Below are 21,939 nucleotides of genomic sequence, written 5' to 3'. Positions count from 1 at the left end.
GCATCATGGTGGCTTAGGGGTTAGCATGTTTGCCTCTGAGCACTGGGGTCTTGGGTTTAAGGCCCTATGTGGGTGGAGTTTGTGTGTGTAAATTATGATTGTAAAGCATCCTTGGTTGTCTAGAAAGGTGCTATAAAAGTGATAAAAGATAGATAGATATTTTCATTGTCACTTTTACAAGAACGAAATTACAGTGTCTTCCACTCAAAAGATGTGCAAGAAAAAAAGAAAGGTATATCTATATATACAGAATTGCAAAAAATAATAATAATAATTAAATAATTGCACCTATTTCTGTATAATATGTAACAGTAATGTGCCAAATTATGCAGATAGATAAACATTTAACCAATGAAAAATAACCTAAATTACACATGATGATTTCAGCAGTGATTATTGTGACTTTAAGGCCACGGTGGCTTGGGGATGAAAACTTTTTAAGGCGGTTTGTCCTGATTTTCATACTTCATGCATTTATTCATAAGCGTGATTGGTTAGATTATTTAATCCTTTTAGAAAAATCTCCTTTACAGACACATTTAAAATTATTTTTTCTAGATTTTCCAGTTCTGTTCAGTTCTGTATGTACTGTCTATGTACAGTAAGTGTGCTCATCCAATAAAGCCGTCCTGATTTAGACTGTGCTCGTGTACATAAAGGTATCTTCTAACCATTCAACCAAGAAACCTACTCCATAATTGATGGTAGAGACCCAGACAGTATCCAGAGGCTGGGCGATAAGTGAGGGGCGGAGCAGCAGATCGCCCACAGTAACTCGTCTAGCGCTTTACTGCTTTTACAATTAGAGCGCTAATTAGCTTTAGCTCGTTATTTCAGCTTTGTGTCAGGATGTAGAAACCGCCGGCCTGAATATTTCATGACTGAAGCTCATTCACCACTGTAGCACACCAACTCAAGCCTAAAGGCTTCTGCACTCATTTCCTACCAGAAAAAAAAAACAAAGACGCTTTATCTGCAGAAAATTAGCCGTCAGGCTAAACCCGGGCCTAGCGGTTTTAGCGGAGGAGGTGTCAGGGGGCTGCGCTAAAGGCTAATCCAGTGGTTTCTGTTTCTAAACCATGTGACACTCAGAATTATCTACGGATTTCTCTACAGATTTCTAACTGTGGAGCAGAATGAAGGTCATTCACCCTCCAATCAAAGTTCACACAGCGTAGTGATGCTCTCAAAAACAAGCTGCGGCGAATCAGGACATGACCCTACGCATTATTTTTTGGTCCAAGTAAGAAATTGTATCTGGAATGCCACCACAGGTCAGATTTCCTACTTAGAAAGTCCTAAGAGACTCACCAACAAAGAGTTCAGAATCCAAGATGGCCGCCCTGCACATCAACAGTAGTAATATTATACAGTTTATTATAAAGCACTTTTATCTATTAGTGTCTTATTAAATCAGCTCTACACACAGTACTGTCCAACTTCTGTCTGTGGACTGTCTGTTTACATGCTGTCTGGATGCTTAAAATACTATATAACGCATCAACGTTATCAACAGTTATTTCAAGCAATGCAAAGAATGCTAACAGTGCTAACCTAGAACAATAACAATTGGCATCTACAGTAACAGTCATACAGTAAAAGTTAAAAGTTAAGTTTGGACACACTCTCTTCTCATTTAGTTGTTTTTCTCTTTATTATATCTTTATTTAATAGATTTTCTTGTAGATTAATGTTAAAGACATGAAAACATTTAAGGAACACATATGGAATTATGTAGTAAACAGTAAAAAAGTGTAAGTCCTCCACATTAATCCCCTGATCTCAGTGGCGTGCAGTGAATATAGTGGGTACCCCTTCTGTAACCACCCCCCATACCAACCCCCCCCCACCCCCACCCCGCCACCGGCCGACCGACACATAGATAAATATTACAAAAACTACATATTCTCTGACTTATTTAAATTAACTTAATACAAATCAACAGCCCACAAATACAGCTTCAAACAAAAGTATACAATAGACCCATTAATAAATGCTTAATTTGCCTACAAGTACAACTGTTCAACAAAGATCACTCATTTGTATTTCTACAGTTCGCCACAGCAGCCAGAACATTAGATACACACAAAAACTCACCAGTCAGGCGGCCTTTTATTGTGATTTAGTTGCACATTGAAGGACAGCCTTTAAAAAGGCCTTTTTATGACACAATATCTCTCATTTGCCGCCGCAATTCCATGATAGTTAGCTAACTATTGAATTAATCCAGCATGAGCTCCGTTTATGACTAAGCAACGCTTAACACCTTCAGCACAGCGCTGAGAAGGGGTTACACAGCCATGGCCCCGCCCCCGCTGTGAAAACCATGAATCTGATTGGTTAGACCTGCTTTGACTTTAGATAGATTCAAATAGATTCATTACTACACCCTTCTCAAAATCAGAAAAAGGGGCATGCAGTCACGTGGGGGCAGAAGCCATTAAAAGCTTTCATTGGTTAAAAAGCTTTCATTGGTTAAAACAGCTGTCAGTCAGATAAGAGTCCTGTAGCAACTAAAAAGACTAATGCTTTGAATTAGTTGCTGTTTTTTATTTTAGTTAATTTATAAAATAAATTCTGACACTTACAATAGCTATGATATATATATTTCCTGATTAAAAATTATGTAATTATTTACATGCATTTATTGTCACCCCTTTTTCTAAAGGGTTAGAAGGGCCTCACTGCACACCACTGCCTGATCTAAACCTGATGAACTGAGATGGTGATTTGAGGTGATTTAATTGGGGTAAGCTAGAGCTTCACAGCGTGAAAAAAAGCAGCAACTATTGTTCAGCACCTCCAGGAACTCCTTTCTTCAAGACGCTGAGAAAACTATTCCAGGTGACTCTCCCTCATGAAGCTCTGAGATTAAAATCTCACCAAGAGTGTGCAGATCTGTCTCTTTAAAGATAAATGTGATACTTATTCAGTAGAATAAAACATATTTTGCTTTGTTTAACACTTTATGTTTACATAATATTTCTGCATGTGTTCCTGTATAGCTTTAATATTAGTCTTCAATATTAAATTTACAATGTAAAGAAACATAAAAAGATAGAAACACATTGAATAAAACAGAGGGGGGTGTCCAAACTCCAAACTTTTGACTGGTAGTGTATCATGTGAACTATATGTATAAATATAAACAGATTAATTTCATCATCATCCCATTATTGCATATCTAAAACATATGCTAAAATACGCAATTGAAAAAATATTTTACAAAGTAAAATGGTATTAAATCTGATTGTATTGAGTATAAACACGGCCTGTGCTGCTTTCTTCACAGATTCCTCCCACTGTCACGTCTTTAATCCCATCCTGAGTCAGTGGGGTGTGTCCCAGCTGGTTAACTGGGTGGACGTGAGACTCGGGTCACGTTCACTGAGGCGTGAAGGACGTGGCGTTAACGCTAACGTACTCACTAACCTTGGCGTGGCTATGCTCACATGATTTATTACCAGCAACAAAGCACTGAGGACCCATCTGCACCGGCCTCGTCCCAATTCCACTTCAATTTACTGACCCTTCCCTCAGATCGGCTCTGAGGGACCGGTGGGAGTTAGCGTAGCCGCCGCAGCTCTTAATCTTAATTAAACTTCGTTAAGGGGATGCTCTTCCTCTGGGTCCTGAATTACTGCTGCTCGGGTTTCTGTTATTTCCGGTATTTCTATTTATATTTCTGTTAAAGGAGTAAAATACATTAATCTTCTGAATATATTCAATCAGTATAGACATGGCTAATGTAGCTAACAGGTTAAACAACGCTAAACGCTAAACAACAAGCAGCATTAGATTAAATCCCATTAGTTAGGATAATAGCTTCAGTAACAAGTAATGAAAAACTATACTATGCCCGTAACTCTATTAGACTATTTTAGCTAAAACAACTAATTTAAGCTTATATTCAAACAGTTAGCAACAGAACTACAACAATATTGTAGCTAGATAGAGTTGTGGAAGTCTATACTCTAGGTCCATAAGTGGTGTCAAGTAATGAAGAACAAATACTTTGTTATCTTAAATAAAAATATTGGTTATCTATAGTTTATTACAGTAATTATTTTCACATTTTCACACAATTATCTGAATTTTCTACTCCTTACATTTTATAAAAAAGCCCTATTTAATTTCAGCTCGTTTTCATTCCGGCTTCTCATCATTCAATAAAACCCCTATCCAGATAAATCTCTCCATCCAGATAGAGTGAATCTGATTGTGATTGGATGTAGAGAAGTATAAACATATACCATTGTGACACCCTATTGGTTTATCCATCACACCTGCACACATCCCCCCCCCCCCCCACACACACACACACACACACACTACAGCTAGAACATAGCAGACGTATGTAGCCTATTATGAAGATGATCCGTGCAGAGAATCAAGAGAACGGCAGACAAACTCCAGTCCAACTAAGCCTCTTTAATATATTTACATTCTACTAATATACATTCATTTTCATATATGGAAACATATGCAGCTGAAACAGACAGGGGGCCTAGTGCATCCTAAATTATATTTTCAACCATTACATTTTAATATTTTAACATTATAGTCATTATGGCTTTTAGAAAAGTGTGTTTTGGGAAGCTTTTGTTCTTAATGGCTTTTTTTTACCCCTAACATTACTTTTGCTTTTATATTTTAAATAATATACTTCTACCTACAGAGAAATGAATGGAGATACTTTTTTCACACCTTTGTTTCCAATCATGCAAGACCACATATAGGCCTTAAATCTGTTTGAATAGGAAGAGATCATAAATACTGGAAAACAAACATCGGATTACCATTTAAGAAACGTATTTTAAATCACTGATTAAATCTGATGGAAAATCTTATGAACAGTTTATAGTTTTCGACTCAATAATGCACAGAAAAATCGGATTGTTTGGCTTGTTATGGCTGCTGCGCCTGCGCAGATCTCCACAGCTCAATACTGTGGGCTTTATACCATTCTATAGCCCACACCTGGCATTAGGCATGGAGTCACATATATTTTAATGTTTAGTTATCTGCTCCAGAGAGTCCTATTCTATTGGCAATGTTTCTATGTCACTAAATGCATTCACTAGAGTTTGTGGTAGGTGATATTATGCAGCAGTAGAAGGTCCTGTGTACTCAGGCCTGGATCTGCTCTGGTTAAAGTGGATGAGCTCGTATTTCATGTCAGTGCTAATGGATCCGCTCAGTAATAGCCAGACTAAAAGCCCAGCCGGTCAGCAGAGCGCTGATCAGACCACGTCCACGCAGGTCCTGATATCTTATATTTATATATTTTTCATATATACAAGGTTTGGGATGACTTAATTTATTTAAATATAAATTTAACATTAAAATATTAGCTGCACCCAGAAGGAAGTGTGGGATTGTATTGCTATTCAGAAGGAACAGTACATTATTATAAACATATTGAGCTACACATATAGAAGTAGTGTGTAATGCATGCTTAGTTCAACAGATGTCTCAGCATTGATATACATAGGCTCATATGGCTAATATTTGTTGATCTACACATACAGAGGTAATGGTAATGCATGTGTGAGACGAGTAGAAGAGAGTTGTAGAGGTTCCTAATGTTCCTCCTGTGATAATCCATCTCATAACAGCTTCAATATTTTCACACAGTTCCTGCAGATTGTGTGGTAGGGGTATAGGGGTGTTGATCGAGCGTCCAATAGAATAGCATCCCGCACATTCTAGAATTCTATAATGTGTGATAGATCTGGAGATACAGCAGCTGGACATGGTTTAGTATCTAAGAGTACTGAACAACTCATAGTGGATACTGAATTGTTAATATTACATACTGAATACTGAATCCTTCAGATTAGATACTATATACCAAATAACTCATATGAATGAATATAAGATACTGAATAACTCATAGTAGATATAGATATATTCATATTACATACTGAATACTAAATTACTCATAAGATACTGAATACTGAATAACTAATATTAAATACTGAATAACTAATATTAGATACTAAATACTGAATAACTCATATTAGATATTAAATACTGAATAACTCATAGGAGATAGTGAATAATGAACAACTCATATTAGAAGAGAGTTGTAGAGGTTCCTAATGTTCCTCCTGTAATAATCCATCTCATAACAGCTTCAATATTTTCACACAGTTCCTGCAGATTGTGTGGTAGGGGTATATAAGTGTTGATCGAGTGTCCAATAGAATAGCATCCCACACATTCTAGAATTCTATAATTAGAATTAGACACCATGATACCAGACCTTCTAGAGCATTGATCTTGACCACGGTGCCTCCACACACAGATTTAATAGACAAAAGCAGGACTCATCACTGAAGATGCTTGTCTTGAAAACACTGCAGATACTATATCATGTCCAGCTGCTGTATCTCCAGATCTACCTCTGATTATAGAATTATAGAAAATGTGTGGGATGTTATTCTAATAGACGCTCTATAAACACTTATATACCCCTACCACACAATCTGCAGGACCTGTGTGAGAATATTGGAGCTATTATGGGATGGATTATCACAGGAGAAACATTAGGAACCTCTACAACTCTCTTCTACTCGTCTCACACATGCATTACCATTACCTCTGTATGCATAGATCAACAAATATTAGCCATATGAGCCTAAATTTATAAGCATTCATGGTTCTTCTAAATTTGATATATAGATATTTGTAGATATTTATGATATATTGACCTATATATGCCTTATACAGCCTTAAGTGTTGCCAAACAACAACAGAGTTTATTGTTTTGTTACACTGTGTAAAACAAGCTAAACTCTTTTATTTTAGTTTCTATTGTCTGTAAATAATCAGTTTTAGTTTTGTGTTTTATAGTTTTATGATGAGTGTTTGTGTCGGAGTAACATTGAACCGCCGTTTCCGTCTGATTCCCACTGAGTGCACAAGTAAAAGCATCATTACACGCACACACACACACACACACGCACACACACACACACACACGCAGGCTTCCTGCCACTTAGTGATGTCACACACACACATACAAACTCATTTTCTGGGGAACAGAAACTGAACCAGAAGCACACGACCCTGCCCACAATAAAAAATAACACGCTATAATACTAAATACACGCTATAATATTGAATACTAAATAACTCATAGTGGATATTAATTCATTAATATTAGATACTGAATACTAAATAACTCATAGTGGATATTAATTCATTAATATTAGATACTGAATACTAAATAACTTATAGTGGATATTAATTCATTCATATTAGATACTAAACACTAAATAACTCATAGTGGATACTAATTCATTCATATTAGATACTGAACACTAAATAACTCATAGTGGATACTAATTCATTCATATTAGATACTGAATACTAAATAACTCATAGTGGATACTAATTCATTCATATTAGATACTAAACACTAAATAACTCATAGTGGATACTAATTCATTCATATTAGATACTGAACACTAAATAACTCATAGTGGATATTAATTCATTAATATTAGATACTGAATACTAAATAACTCATAGTGGATACTAATTCATTCATATTAGATACTAAACACTAAATAACTCATAGTGGATACTAATTCATTCATATTAGATACTGAACACTAAATAACTCATAGTGGATACTAATTCATTCATATTAGATACTGAATACTAAATAACTCATAGTGGATACTAATTCATTCATATTAGATACTGAATACTAAATAACTCATAGTGGATACTAATTCATTCATATTAGATACTGAATACTAAATAACTCATAGTGGATACTAATTCATTCATATTAGATAATGAACACTAAATAACTCATAGTGGATACTAATTCATTCATATTAGATACTGAACACTAAATAACTCATAGTGGATACTAATTCATTCATATTAGATACTTAATACTGAATAACTCATAGTGGATACTGAAACATTCATATTAGATGCTGAAGACTAAATAACTTATACTGAATACTGAATAGTTCATAGTAGGTACTGAAATATTCATTACATAATAAATACTAAATAACTCATTGTGGGTACTGAATACTAAAAACTCACACCAGATAACTCATAGTAGATACTGAAACATTCATATTACATACATAGACCACTCGATAACTGAATCTATTATTTTAGATACTGAATACTTAAAACTCATAGTGAATACTGCAACATTCATATTACATACTGAATACCAAACAACTCATATTAGATACAGAGTACCGAACAACATAGTGGATACTGAATTGTTCACATTAGATACTGAATACTGAATCCTTCAGATTAGATACTATATACTAAATAACTCATATGAATGAATATAAGATACTGAATAACTCATTGTAGATATAGATATATTCATATTACATACTGAATACTAAATTACTCATAAGATACTGAATACTGAATAACTAATATTAGATACTAAATACTGAATAACTCATCTTAGATATTGAATACTAAACAACTCATATAAGATACTGAATCAAAATAACTCATATTAGATATTAAATACTGATTAACTCATAGTAGATAGTGAATAATGAACAACTCATATTAGATACTGAAACATACATATTAACTACTGACCACTAGACAGCTTATAGTGGATACTGAATCTTTCATTTTAGATACTAAATCCTGAACCACTCATATTAGATACTGAATACTTAATAACTCATAGTGGATTCTGAATCATTCATTATAGATACTGAATACTGAATCATTCATATAAGATAATGAATGTTTCACACTTGATACTGAATAATTTACAGTGGCTACTAACCAATACATAGTATAGAGTTAATAGTTTATACAAGATACTGAATATTGAATAATTCATAGTGGGTACTGAATAGTCCATATTAAGTAGTGAATACTGAATAGCTCATAGAAGATACTGAATACATTTTGTTAGGTACCAAATATTTAATATTAGATACTGAAAAAAATACTGTATGCTTAGTAATTCGTAGTAGGTACTAAATAATTCATGCTAGCTACTAGATAGCTAAAAGTAGATTCTGAACAATTCATAGTGGGCTCAAAATTTTTCCTATTACACACTGAATAACTCATAGTAGACACATATAAAAATTAATTAAAGTTATAGGGAGTAAATAATAAACTATGATATTATTAACTGAACTAAAACTGGACAGTAAAAGACTAAAGATCAGTAACCTCTTAACATAAACAATATATAAATACTCATCAAATAGTACCTAATTCATAATAATAATAATTATTATTATTATATCATGATTATAGTATCAGGCACACACATGCACTCTACTGCTCCACTGCTGTATGGTCTTCACCAGCTTCTACTCTAAACACTGAATAATAAAATCACATGACTGTAGAAGAAGCAACAGAGATCATTTGTAAACCAGAGAGAGAATAAATAAATAAAATAAACCAGAACTAACCCAGTCAGACCCGGTTCCACTCAGATCCAAACGGTTCCACGCGGTTCTGGAGGGAAATCCTACAGATCCACCAGCTCCACACCTCCTGCCATCTTCTCTCTCTCTCTCTCTCTCTCTCTCTCTCTCTCTCTCTCTCTCTCTCTCTCTCTCTCTGACCCCACCCCCCTCTCTCTCTCCACCCAAACTGAAATGCACTTATCTCAGCACAGCCAGAGCCAGATCAGCCAACGCCCAATCAGGCGCGCTGCTGCGTTGCCCCGGGAAACACTCCACTCTTCTCTGATTGGTTCAGAGCGCTTCAGGCCCCGGGATGCTGCAGGCATCACTGTGGCAATGCCCTCCTTCCTCCTCCAGGACACACACACACACAAGCACACACATATACACACATGCTAAAGCAGAAAAACACCCTGGAGTGAAGCCCACAGGTACGCGTCTGTAACACCACAGAGCTCCACCCTGTGAACTCCAGGGACTCTGTGTGTGTTTACTGAAGAATACGCAACAGCAAGGCCGAACTGATAACACTGTATAATTAACATATAACTGCTACTAATTTATTCTCCAGTAGGTCCCTACTTTGCTGATGAACTTATCCTTTGCAACAGAGAAAACTCTTACTCTTTCCTTATTCTTTCCTTGGGTGGTCCTGATGAGTGCCAGTTCCATCATTATAATATAACGTTTTAGATTGTCTTTGCGATGACTGCACTTAAGGATCCTTTTTTAAACTTCTTGAAATTCTTTGAGAAGTTCTTGCTTCTCATAATCTGGATTCGAACATTACTCAAACAGAGGTATTCTCTGTATACCTGTAACTCTATCTCTACACTACTTCACAACTGATGCTCTTAAATACTTAATTAAGAGGCAAGAAATTCAAGTAATTAACTCTTGATGAGTTTAGCACAGCTGTTAACTGAAAACCTGAATTCCAGGTGACTCTACCTCATAAAGCTGACTGAGAAAATCCAGCAGAGGTGTGCAAAACTGTCTCTATCTAAAGAAGAGGTGCTACTTTGAAGAATGTAAAACATAAAACATATTCTGGTTTGTTTTACACTTTTTTGTTTACTTAATAATTCCATAGGTTGTTCTTCATAGTTTGGGTGAGTTTAGCTTTAATCTACAATGAAGAACATTTTTAAAATAATAAAGTATATCACACTGATTAGAGTTGCGTGTTCACCTTTATTTTTGTCTGTATAAAAATCTACATGGCCCACGGAAGAGCCCCCAAAGTAGACACACACACACACACAGCTACTCTGTGGCTTTGAAGTGTTTCAGGGCTTTTATCATCAGAACAATGACTTTACTGCAGATTCCCGCCAGAGACACCCACACATCAAACATCATCAAACACACACCCACACACAGTAGTGTGTATTCCTGTCTTTGTAGGGTGTTTCCATGTTTTGGCGAGCCTGTTTTTTTCTCCCCAAATTGCAAGGCCAATTACACAACCCACTCATTAGAACCCCCCCTATCACTAGTGAAACCTCAACACCAGGAGGGTGAAGACTAGCACATGCCTCCTCTAATACATATGAAGTCAGACTCCGCCTCTTTTTGAACAGCTGCTAATGCAGCTTTGCCGAGTAGCATCACAGCATATTCGGAGGAAAGCACAGAGATTCGGTTCTGATACATCAGCTCACAGATGCCTTGTGCCGACAGACATCACCCACAAGAGAGCCATATACCCACCCAGAGAGAGCAAGACCAATTGTGCTCTCTCGGGGCTACGATAGCCATTGGCAAGCTACATAAACAGGATTCGAAACGGTGATCTCCTGATCATAGTGGCAGGGCTTAGCCCACTGGACCACTCGGAGCCCTGGTGTGTTTCACAATTTCAGCTATTAATGAAAATATATGGTTTAGGGTTTAGTGCCTCTTTAACACTTTTAAGTTACTAAATTGTTTTCTTATGTGTTCTTTCATAATGTGGATCACTTCACTACTCAGTTATAATGTACAATGTTAAGTGGTGGGTTTAGACAGTAAATTAAATTGCTTTATGTACTGAATCTGCAAATATATCAGATTCCATGCACACACACACACACACACACACACACACAATTCACTGTTCCTTCCCGGGTTCCACATGGTTTAGCTCGCCTCCCTTATCTTCTATCACACTCTGCTCTTTCCTGTACGCATGAGCCATGAGCCTCAAACACACAAACACACACACACACAGCCTTCTTTAGGCTGATGTTGACCATGGGTTTTAGACTGATGCTGTCGATCACCAGTAAGACCCAGTCTGACCAGCCTGCAGACATCCTAACACTCCAACCAGATTATCAGATCCCTATTGATTACTGCTCTAACACACTGCAGCTCCTTTAGCCTCTCACACACACACACACACACACACACACACACATACAATACGTGAGTAAGGGCCTAACCATTCATCAGATGGCGCCCTAAACACCATATATTATATAGGTGCATCCATCCATGTGCATGTTTCAACAAGACAAGAGAAGGTGTAGGGCAGGGGTCGGCAATAGGCGGCCCGCAGGCCAGATGTGGCCCCCAAGCATGCAACATGTGGCCCGTGAGGTTGTTTGAACTATAATGAACGATAATTAAAAAAATAAATAAATAAAATGCTTCTCGGGCGAGCTTTTGTTTATATTCTTTCCCTGTCTCTCTCTCTGTTGCACTCATTTTTCTGCTCGTTCTCTGGCTCCCTATCTCCTTATAAGGACAACACGGGTTCGATCCTGCGTGAGGAGCGCTGTGTTTATTTATTTACTTTTTCCTTTTTTTTTGTTTACCTGCTTTGAGATCAGTTGCAATTGTGTTCAACAACCCTCTGGGCTGGAGAGCTACTAGTCTGTAGCACTCCATCGTATTACACTTCATTTCCAAAAGAGAGGGTTTATAAGCTTAGTGCCAAATTAGAAAAGTTGGGTTCCTTCTTTTTTCTTTAATATTTAATTGATTGCCAACAGTACGAGACCAGGGTATTCCGTGCTTTATCTGCTCAACTTAATTTCATTAATTAATAAACATCTTATTCTACATTTTAGACCTCCTGAACATTCCAAACAAAAAATAAGACGTTTAAAACTCCTCTCCATTCCTTGAATGGTTTAATGACATTACAGGATGTTGAGGGAGGAATATTTCAATATGCGAATCTCTTACAGTCTTTCTTTGAGGAACATTGTTTTTTAAACATTTCAGTCATTTTCTCACACATTTGTTACAAACTGGATCCTCTGATTATCTTCACTATCACTATCCTAAATTGGTCCATATGTTTTTGAATATGTTACTGAAATGTAAGTCTGGAATGCAGAAATAGCTGTGTACTAATAAATGAAATTGATTCATTTTTTAAAGCTGAGCAGAAGAAAACGTGGGCACTGCATGTGACGTAATGTCTAGACGGATCATAACATGATTTGTCCACATTTTTATCCAAAACAAACATAAACAAACAAATAACAAAGAAATAACATGAGCACCATCACATTCCTCACGCTTACAGCAACTTCCTGTCGCTTTACACAGGAAAACACAGCTGTGTTTCCCCATCAAAACACCAGTTTACACTGAGGAGCTGCAGTCATAACAATGTTACAGGGGAATTCCACCAATTATTCCAATTTTTTTATCCAACAGTTCTGATGCAATTAGACCTCTCGCAATAATTATTACTTATCAGCTTATTGTACAGTTTATTGCAGTTGTAACCTCAGTACAACCATTAAACAATTATGCCAATTGTTTTTCTATTAATTTAGGATTTAAATCATTTAATATTTTCCAATTCTAACGACTAAAAATTTGCTCTTTATTGTTTGTTAAATGTGTGTGATTGTATTATTATTATAATACTATATTACAGTCTCATTACATACAATGCATACAGATAATATTGTAAGACACAATAATCCATTAGAAATATATATCATCCAAAAACTGTTATCTTGACAGATGTATTGACCACATACCATAATCCCCTGGTGGTAGGTTTTACTATTAACATCAACCTTATATGGAGTATAATCTCAGAATTATATGATTGTAGGATCACAGATGGGTTTGAACAGCAGATAAAAAAAATAAAATGGCTATATTTGTGTTCAGGCACGGTGACCAACACCTGGTTCCATTAACCACCACTGAGAACGTACCAAGATGCATGAAAACTGTGACTAAAAACCAGGGTTATTCCACCAAATATTGATTTCTGAGCTCTGCATCGTCTTTGTTATTTCAGCTATTTCTCATTTTCTGCAAATAAATGCTCTAAATGACAATATTTTTATCTGGAATTTGGGAGAAATGTTGTCCGTAGTTTCAATGTTCATTTTTCTCAAACATATAGCTATAAAGAGAGCTATAGAAGAGAAACAGAATTGAGAAACAGAGGATTTAGAAACTGAAAGTGGTCTCTTATTTTTTTCCAGAGCATATGTATTTAAAAGATATGTATATATATATATATATATATATATATATATATATATATATATATATATATATATATAAATAAGAGCATGTATATGACCCCGTGACTCTATTTTATTTTATTTATATATACATATATGTATAATTAACATAAAATAGGGAGTCACGGGATCATATACAGTACAAAAGAGCGTGGAACCAAATAAACAGGCTTGTTTAGGCTAATTCAGCTTTAGCATATAGCATGCATGATGCACGGGACGCGCGCGCTGAAGGTTATACACCGGCCTGTGCAGCGCGCGCCCATAATGCACACTGCATTACAACAGCTCGCTATTATATATGAACAGCACGAGGCGATCCAGTGCGAGACATTAAAGAAAAACATCAAAAACAAACCGAAAATCAACTACAATATAATTTTCTAGCAATATCAGAGCGCGCGACCTGCTCAAACACTGGTAAGCACTGATAAACAGCCATCCTCGCGTCAACCAGTCAACGACGTCAACCAGCCCACGCGCGCGCGCAGCCCAGATGTGCATGGTGCAGATGTTGCACCTGGATAAATAAACGCATGCAAAACAAATATTACATAATATCGGGCTCGCGCTCACCTGCGCGGTTCTATGGTGCTCGGCTCCGCTGGTTCTGCTGCTTCTGCAGGAGGTTCTGCTGGTTCTTCTGCAGGAGGAGGAAGAGACGACTGGGTCACCTAAACCACACGACGCCTTAAAAAAGACGATTCATTCCCAATGTGAAAAAATACATATATATCTATATTTTCATTGCACTGCTTTGCCGTGCTGCGCTTTTTTTATTATGCACTAAAAATACATGCTTCTACAATTAATTAAAATAAAAAAAATACTTCAAAAACGACATCTTCTATGGTTACAGGTTACACATCTATTTTTCTATTTGTTTTTTATATTGCTAATATACTCCCTGTGCACGGCTACAAATATCCTCCAACAGTGCTGTTATTTCCACCTAACTGATAAAAACAGAATTAATGCGTTTAAAGAATCAGATCCGCTTCTGGCCACTAGAGGGCACCATTGCCAAACTATAGCCGAGGGTCTCATGGGGCTCATTTCACCCCTTGACCACTACCACTGCGCCCTACCCCTATAGAAAGATAGTTTTGGGGAAGTATATCGGAAATTTTATACATTTGATTTCTGGTTCAGCTATTTCTTTAATGCTGAGTCTGCTTTTTCCAATTTTATTTAAATTACTACAAATTACAGGGAAAATGGGGAAAGCTGTCGAAATAATAATATGTGCAAGCTTAGGATATATTATATATTTAAATATATATATGTATAGATATTATTCTTTTAATTAGGGTTCCTCATGTAAAGTTTATTTTAAAAGAATAAATCTGATCAGTATTGACACAAATATACAAATATAAGAAGAAATTAAAAAGGTCTCGTTCAATTTTCACTTAATACTGTTTTCTTTATTAAATGTATCCTTGATAAAGTGCTACTATATAAACACGTCTCTCATCTATATTACATATTGCATATTGTCAGGTCTACAGTATATAACCTGCCGTCTAACCTGAGTCCGCTATATAGTTCTAGTGTTCTACTATTCTAATGCACTAGTTAGTGAACTTAGGTAGTAATCGGAACGCGGCCTTTAAAAAAAAGCGCTGCTGGCCCTTTAAGACCTCACGCTGGATTCACATCCGGGTACTGCAGGCTTCAGCATGGACACTGGGGATGTGCTCCGGTCTCTGGTATGAAAATAATTTAAGATTTATCTAATTTTAATATAAATATCTGTGTATTAATCAGAAGGACGGAGTTTCTGATACAGTAACAATCAGATTTATATAATAAACTCAGTAAAAAGCTGCGGGTTTAGACTGTTAGAGCAGTAAATAGAGAATAACACGTGGCTTTAGAGCTGAAAATAAACCACAGTCAACCAGTTTAAACACTAAACTCTACATTATCTGCTGTTTAAACTCTATAAACTCCATGTTTTAGAGGTTTATACTTTATAAACCACATCTACCGCTAGCTGGTGTGTTGTTATTCTATGTACTGCAGTTCAGTCGGTGTTTTTTATGATTGTTTACACAAAATATGAATATTTTACTAATTTAACGTATTAAAACTGAACAAATCAGCAGTTTTGAATCTAATTATAAAGAATTCTTCCAATTTAAAACTGTAATTAAGCATGAACACTAGAGTATAATAGAAGAAAAGTAAAAAAAAAACTAAGATGTTTGAATTTTAAATGCATTAAAAAGCAGAAACACACCAAAAACAAAAATACACCTTTTTGAGTAGAGTAACGAGTTATATTTCTTACTGTCCACTTAGACAATTAAACTTTCACTGTAGACTGTCTATATAAAGAAGTAAGTAATTCAGAAATAAAACGCATTGGTTTGTTTATGTTTAGAACAGTACAGAGAGCATTTTAATTGTTTATACAAAGACGAAAAAGTCTCCTTATTTTTGTCCTTCAAAATTTGTTTAAAATATTGTGATGAAAATATATTATTATATTAATTATTTTTATGATAATAATACTACTAATAAAACTATTATAAATAATAATTATTTTAAAATTATTAATTAAAATCACTCTATGAAAACTGATTATGTACTGCATTAGAGTGGTATATATTTATTGGGCTACATATTTCAAAAATGTTACTTATTTAACAAGTTTTTACCTAATTTTATGTAGAATTGTGGCTTAAATCTTGTTTTAGTAAATAAATATATACGACACAATAATATAGACAATGATGTGTTTATCTATTATTGTGCTTATATTTAAAATAATAATAATAAATGATGTATATTGTGATTTTCAGGGTGTGGAGGGAGCTGCGGCCGCAGCACATGCTCTCTCGCTGCCAGCAGAGGCTTACGGCAATGATGTGAGTCTGTCTCTGATCAAATTACATAATAAGTTCAGACTATTATCAGTTAATTTTGCTTTATACTTTTTTCTCTCTTAAATAACAATGTAAGACTGACTGTATGATATTTCTATATTTGTGTTTATTCAGGCTCAGCTGGAGGTGATGTGGGCTATGAAGGCTTATAACCACGCAGAGGTTTACTTCAACGTAAGGAGATCATGTACATACATTTACTAGAAACACCTACTATAGGGTTGGTATAAATGATCCAGCTGAATAAAGTGCTGTCGCTATAATCTGCGGGTTGCGGGTTTAATCTAGGCTCTTGCTGCTTTTCCATCAGCAGCCGAAGTTCGAGAGAGAGAGAGAGAGAGAGAGTACAGTAGGTCATGCTGCTTCTCCATCCGCAGCTGGAGTCTAAGTGAGAGAATACTGTCTGTAGGTCATGCTGCTTCTCCATCTGCAGCTGGAGTCTAAGTGAGAGAATACTGTCTGTAGGTCATGCTGCTTCTCCATCAGCAGCTGGAGTCTGAGAGAGAGAATACAGTAGGTCATGCTGCTTCTCCATCAGCAGCTGGAGTCTGAGAGAGAGAGTACAGTAGGTGAAGCTCTTGCCCATTATCACTTCTATTGTGATGCTGTATGGTACAAGCGTCCGTTAGCTGATGTATTAGAGCTGGGGATCAGGCTTTTTCTCTGAGAGCGCTGGGAAGCTGCCATAATTGGTTGGAGCTGGAAAAGAGGCGGCGTCTGACTGAATGTATTGGAGAAGGCGTTACCTGGTCTTCACCCTCTTAGCATCATTTCTGCTTTGCACTAAAAGTTGTGGTGTTGATAGTATGTGGAGTTTTTAGAGGGGTGTTTCTGATAAAATGGCCAGGGAGTATAGAACATTTTGTTTTATTTAAATTTTTTTTGTGTTTCAGCTTATTTCCTCTGTGGACCCGAAATTTCTCAAACTAACAAAATCTGACGATATGATCTACACCAAGTTCCGAGAAGACTTTTCCGACCTGGACATTAAGAATCTGGACCCAGAACTGCTGAAATCCCCAGAAGCTAAAGAGGTTCGTTAGACCTTTCTTTAATGCTGCTCTTTGATTTGTTTTATGAAATGTGTTTCGATTGCATTCACTCAGCAGGTAAAAGTGGCCTGAATCAGTGAACGCAAACTGCTCTATAGCTCTGGTGATGCTGGAAGATGAAACCAAAACTTCTCATGAAGCGCTGCTCTTTATTTTTCAGTTTAGAAGCATAAACAGACTGAAATAAACATCAGATTGTGAGATGACGATAATTAGATTTGGGCCATTTTTTTACGTGCTGTTTCAAAGTACTGTTATGCCAGGTTCACACTAAACATATTTTTTGGGTCCTTCAGTTGTTGAGACTTTCACACTACACAACTGATCGGTGACACAGTGTCAAATTACACGATTTCTTGTCGTGGGACTCACCTGGCTGCTCTCCATAATGTTTCATCCCGAGAACACACCTGAACTAAACACACTAGAAATAGCAATGCCATGCCAGAGAATCTGGCAGGAGAATACGCACTTAAGTCCGAAATGAATGAGTTCATATGAAGCAACCGAGCAAAATCAGAGTTTATATTGAACATATGAAATATGTACTTATTTCCTCAACACAAAGCTATGTCAAATGTTTCAGCACCACAGACCTTTTTTATCGTTTTGAAGTCCAGTTATAAACCTTTTAAAATAGCCTTTTAGCTTTTAGCTCCATTTACCACATTTATAGAGGACTCAATCTCGGGCTCCCTCTAGTGTTTAACAGTCATTTACTGATATAACAGGGGGGACAGAAAGTGGTCAGACTCTGGTAAAGCAGGAGGTGTGTTTTAGACCTCTCTGGTTCTCTTTCTGTGATTCCATTGGCTGTATGTAGCCGCTGCTCCTGACTCCCAGTTGCCGACTGAGTCAGATATTAAACATGTTGAATATTTGCCGGGCGTCTGTGACTTCGTTGGCGAGCAGTCAGTGGCGGATTGGCGAGCGTCTTTCAGTAGTTCACAATACGTGACAGAGTGAACGCTGAGTGATCCCCGATTTGCCTCAGAGCAGAAAATCGGAAAACTGTCGGCAACTGAAAAACTGGCCCAAAAAGTGTAGTGTGAACGAGGCATTAGATGGATATCATTTTGAGGAACAGGATTAGAAATTTATGATTCATCTTTTACAGAAGTGGAGGCCTTTCTGCAACCATTTTGAACACCTCGTTGAAGATTTTAACTACGGGACGTTATTACGACTGGACTGCGAGAAGGACTACACTGAGGAGAACACGATATTTGGTATGATATTGTAACATTTACACAACTGTATATTTTATATAAATGTTGACAAAATTTTTTATGGTGAATATTATACAGAACATCTTCCATAACATTAAGACCACAACTGGGTGGGAGATTATTGACTGCTAGACATGCCTCCACAGTGCACAATGCTAAGAAACCTGATCTGCTACTGACTGGAACTGCATCGTCTTAAGCAACGAATCCTGGTTCTGTTCTAAGATTTAAGATTTAAGATGATGGTCAGGGTTGAGTATAGAGTATCGTGGTGAGAACTTCAATCCTACCTTTGCTTTGAAACGACACACAACAAACTGCTGGTGTGATTGATTAGTGATCTAAGGAGCATCTCATACAGTGACAGTTGGTTACTCCTAGTAGTGATACAAGGAACACTAACAGCTCAGTGATTATCCTGCAGATACATGTGTTGCTGCTTCTCATGGCAGAACTTCCAACTGATAGCATTTTCTTTCAGCAGGATAATGTTCACCCACATGCAGCTTCAGTTTCAGCTTCAACCTACGAGTGTAGAGCTACAGGATCTACAGGCCCAGCTGTAGCAACATCTGTAGAGAGAATGTTCTGAAGGGTCCATAAAGAACCTGTAGAACCTCCTAGATAGATAGAGCCTTCATTCAAAGTATCATCACCAAGTTCTTGACGTTATATTGTCTTTCTCTATCATTAAGTGTAGCAAACAGTAAAAATGTGGTTTTAATGTAATAATATAATTAATATAATGATTGATCAGTATACTTTGCTTAATTGTGGAAATCTCTGCTGGTCTGAACTTTGAGCAAATTAAACGTAATTTCTGTTTCAGCCACCAGAATCCAGTTTTTCGCTGTAGAGATCGCCAGAAACAGAGAAGGATACAACAACGTGGTTCACAGCGCCGGAGTGAAGGCCAAACAGCAGAAGAAAGACAAATGTTAGCCCCGACCACCAACCGTGACGCTGCCGTGGCCTTGTTCCTGTTGGTGCTTTAGACTTATCATCTTCAGACTCCACCCACTAATGTATTCCTGTACAACAAATACTATTACTCTGTTCGGCAAGCTTCAAATTATGCTGGTAAAAATCTGCTTTAACTTTTAATAAGAGACTTTAGCTTCACCCACTTCAGTGTATGCTTAGTGTACAATACCTACGTGTTATTAATACTAATATATTTACCCTAATTAAAGATACTGTAGCTCTGCTTATTTTAGTGTATATCACAATACCTACATTTAGTGTTATATTCACCCTAAATAACGAGATACTGTAGCTCCGCCTACTTCAGTGTTTTTTCATCACAGTACCTACATTTACAAAGTTAATATGAATTCACCCTAATTAACAAGACTGTAGCCCCACCCACTTTAGTGTATATCAATACTTACATTTAAAGGGTTATAAATATTAACATTTTCACTCTAATTAAAAATACTAATTAATTAATAATCTAATAATAATAATAATAATAATCTAATCTAATCTAATTAAAAATAATGCCCACCTCAGTTTAGATTGCATTTTTAATTAGGGTGACTATATATTAATAATGTATTGTGATATACACTGAAGTGGGCAGAGCTGCATATGAATATAATATTATTATTATGAATATAATAATAACGCTAAAAATGTATGTATTATGATATATGCTGAGGAGGTGGAGCTACAGTCTCATTAATATTAACATATTCACCCTAATTAATGAGACTGTAGCTCCACCTCCTCAGCATATATCATAATACATACATTTTTAGCGTTATTATTATATTCATATTAGGGTGAATATATTACTATTAATAAGAAAATCTAGGTCCACCCCCTCTGTGTATATGACAATCCCTACACCCTAATGAGAGGCGGAGCTTGGTGTTTTGTTAGTGTTAAATCAGGTTTTTTTTTTTTTTTTAGCAGTGTTCTATGAAGTTTGTTGAACCGTGCGACAGTAGCTATGAACAAAAACAGAAAAAAAATATTATACTACATACTATTTGTGGTAAGAGTATGAGGCATGGTGTGGACAGTAATGCCTCAGTACATGTATTTAAATTGTAATTACAAGAGTGTCAGATTCAATAGGGAATCCTATTTTGATTTATTTGTTCAGGGTCAGAGTTTTTTTCTTTTGTATTTGTAAGAAATAATCAATATTCAAACCCCATCCTAGTGTTTGTGTTTTACTTCATGGATCAGAACAATGATCAGTCAAATCATTTTATGACCACCTCCTTGTTTATACAACCATTTTCCTAATATATTATCAGCTCTTTTGACTGGAAAACAAGGTGAACTCTTGCACATCCTTTCCTGGAGTGGTCCTGATGAGTGCCAGTTTCATCATTATAACATTTTTCATGGTCTTTGTGATGACTACATTTGAGGATACTTTTAAAGTTGAACTTTTTTTCCCTTACTTAATTGAGTTGTTCTTGCCATAATATGGATTATAATGTTACTAATAGAGCTAATCACTGTATACCTGTAACGCTACCTCTTCACTACTTTTCAACTGATGCTCTCAAACACTTTATTAAGAGACAAGTAATTCAAGTAATTAACTCTTGAGAAGTTCAGCACAGCTGTTAACTGAAAGCCTAAATTCCAGGTGACTCTACCTCATAAAGTCGACTGAGAAAATCCAGCAGAGATTCATCTAAGCAAGAGGTGCTACTTTGAATAATGTAAAATCTAAAACATATTTTAGTGTTTTAACACTTCTTTTGTTTACTAAGTAATTCCATATGTTTTTCTTTTTAGTTTGGATGAGTATTAAATCTTTAAAGCAAAACATTTTAAATATTGAAAAACAGTAAAAAAAAAAAAAGCATTTG

The 21,939-nt window shown here is 36.1% G+C and overlaps 2 protein-coding genes across 3 annotated transcripts in view; one reads left to right on the top strand and one right to left on the bottom strand.

The window, feature by feature from the left end:
• Window positions 1–14,883, bottom strand: part of dmtn (dematin actin binding protein) — a 31,038-nt gene extending 16,155 nt beyond the window's left edge. Inside the window, exon 1 of one of the 2 annotated variants that reach the window (XM_007254937.4) lies at window positions 14,507–14,883. The gene's annotated coding sequence lies outside the window, so the exon portion shown is untranslated. Of the gene's footprint in view, window positions 1–9,446; window positions 9,576–14,506 lie in introns of those variants that run through there. The other variant, XM_007254936.4, reaches the window with a different exon arrangement.
• A 664-nt stretch (window positions 14,884–15,547) lies between these two features.
• pbdc1 (polysaccharide biosynthesis domain containing 1) lies at window positions 15,548–21,269 on the top strand. Its single transcript, XM_049469008.1, has 6 exons — window positions 15,548–15,642; window positions 16,741–16,806; window positions 16,939–16,998; window positions 17,718–17,858; window positions 18,994–19,105; window positions 19,935–21,269. The coding sequence occupies exons 1-6, from the start codon at window positions 15,613–15,615 to the stop codon at window positions 20,045–20,047; spliced, it is 522 nt and encodes a 173-aa protein (XP_049324965.1). The 5' UTR covers window positions 15,548–15,612; the 3' UTR covers window positions 20,048–21,269.
• Window positions 21,270–21,939: the final 670 nt, after the last annotated feature.

This window comes from Astyanax mexicanus, chromosome 20, assembly GCF_023375975.1.
Source record: "Astyanax mexicanus isolate ESR-SI-001 chromosome 20, AstMex3_surface, whole genome shotgun sequence".
Taxonomy (NCBI): Eukaryota; Metazoa; Chordata; class Actinopteri; order Characiformes; family Acestrorhamphidae; genus Astyanax; species Astyanax mexicanus.
Note: the sequence above shows the minus strand (reverse complement) of the source record. Positions and strands in the feature narration are given on the sequence as shown.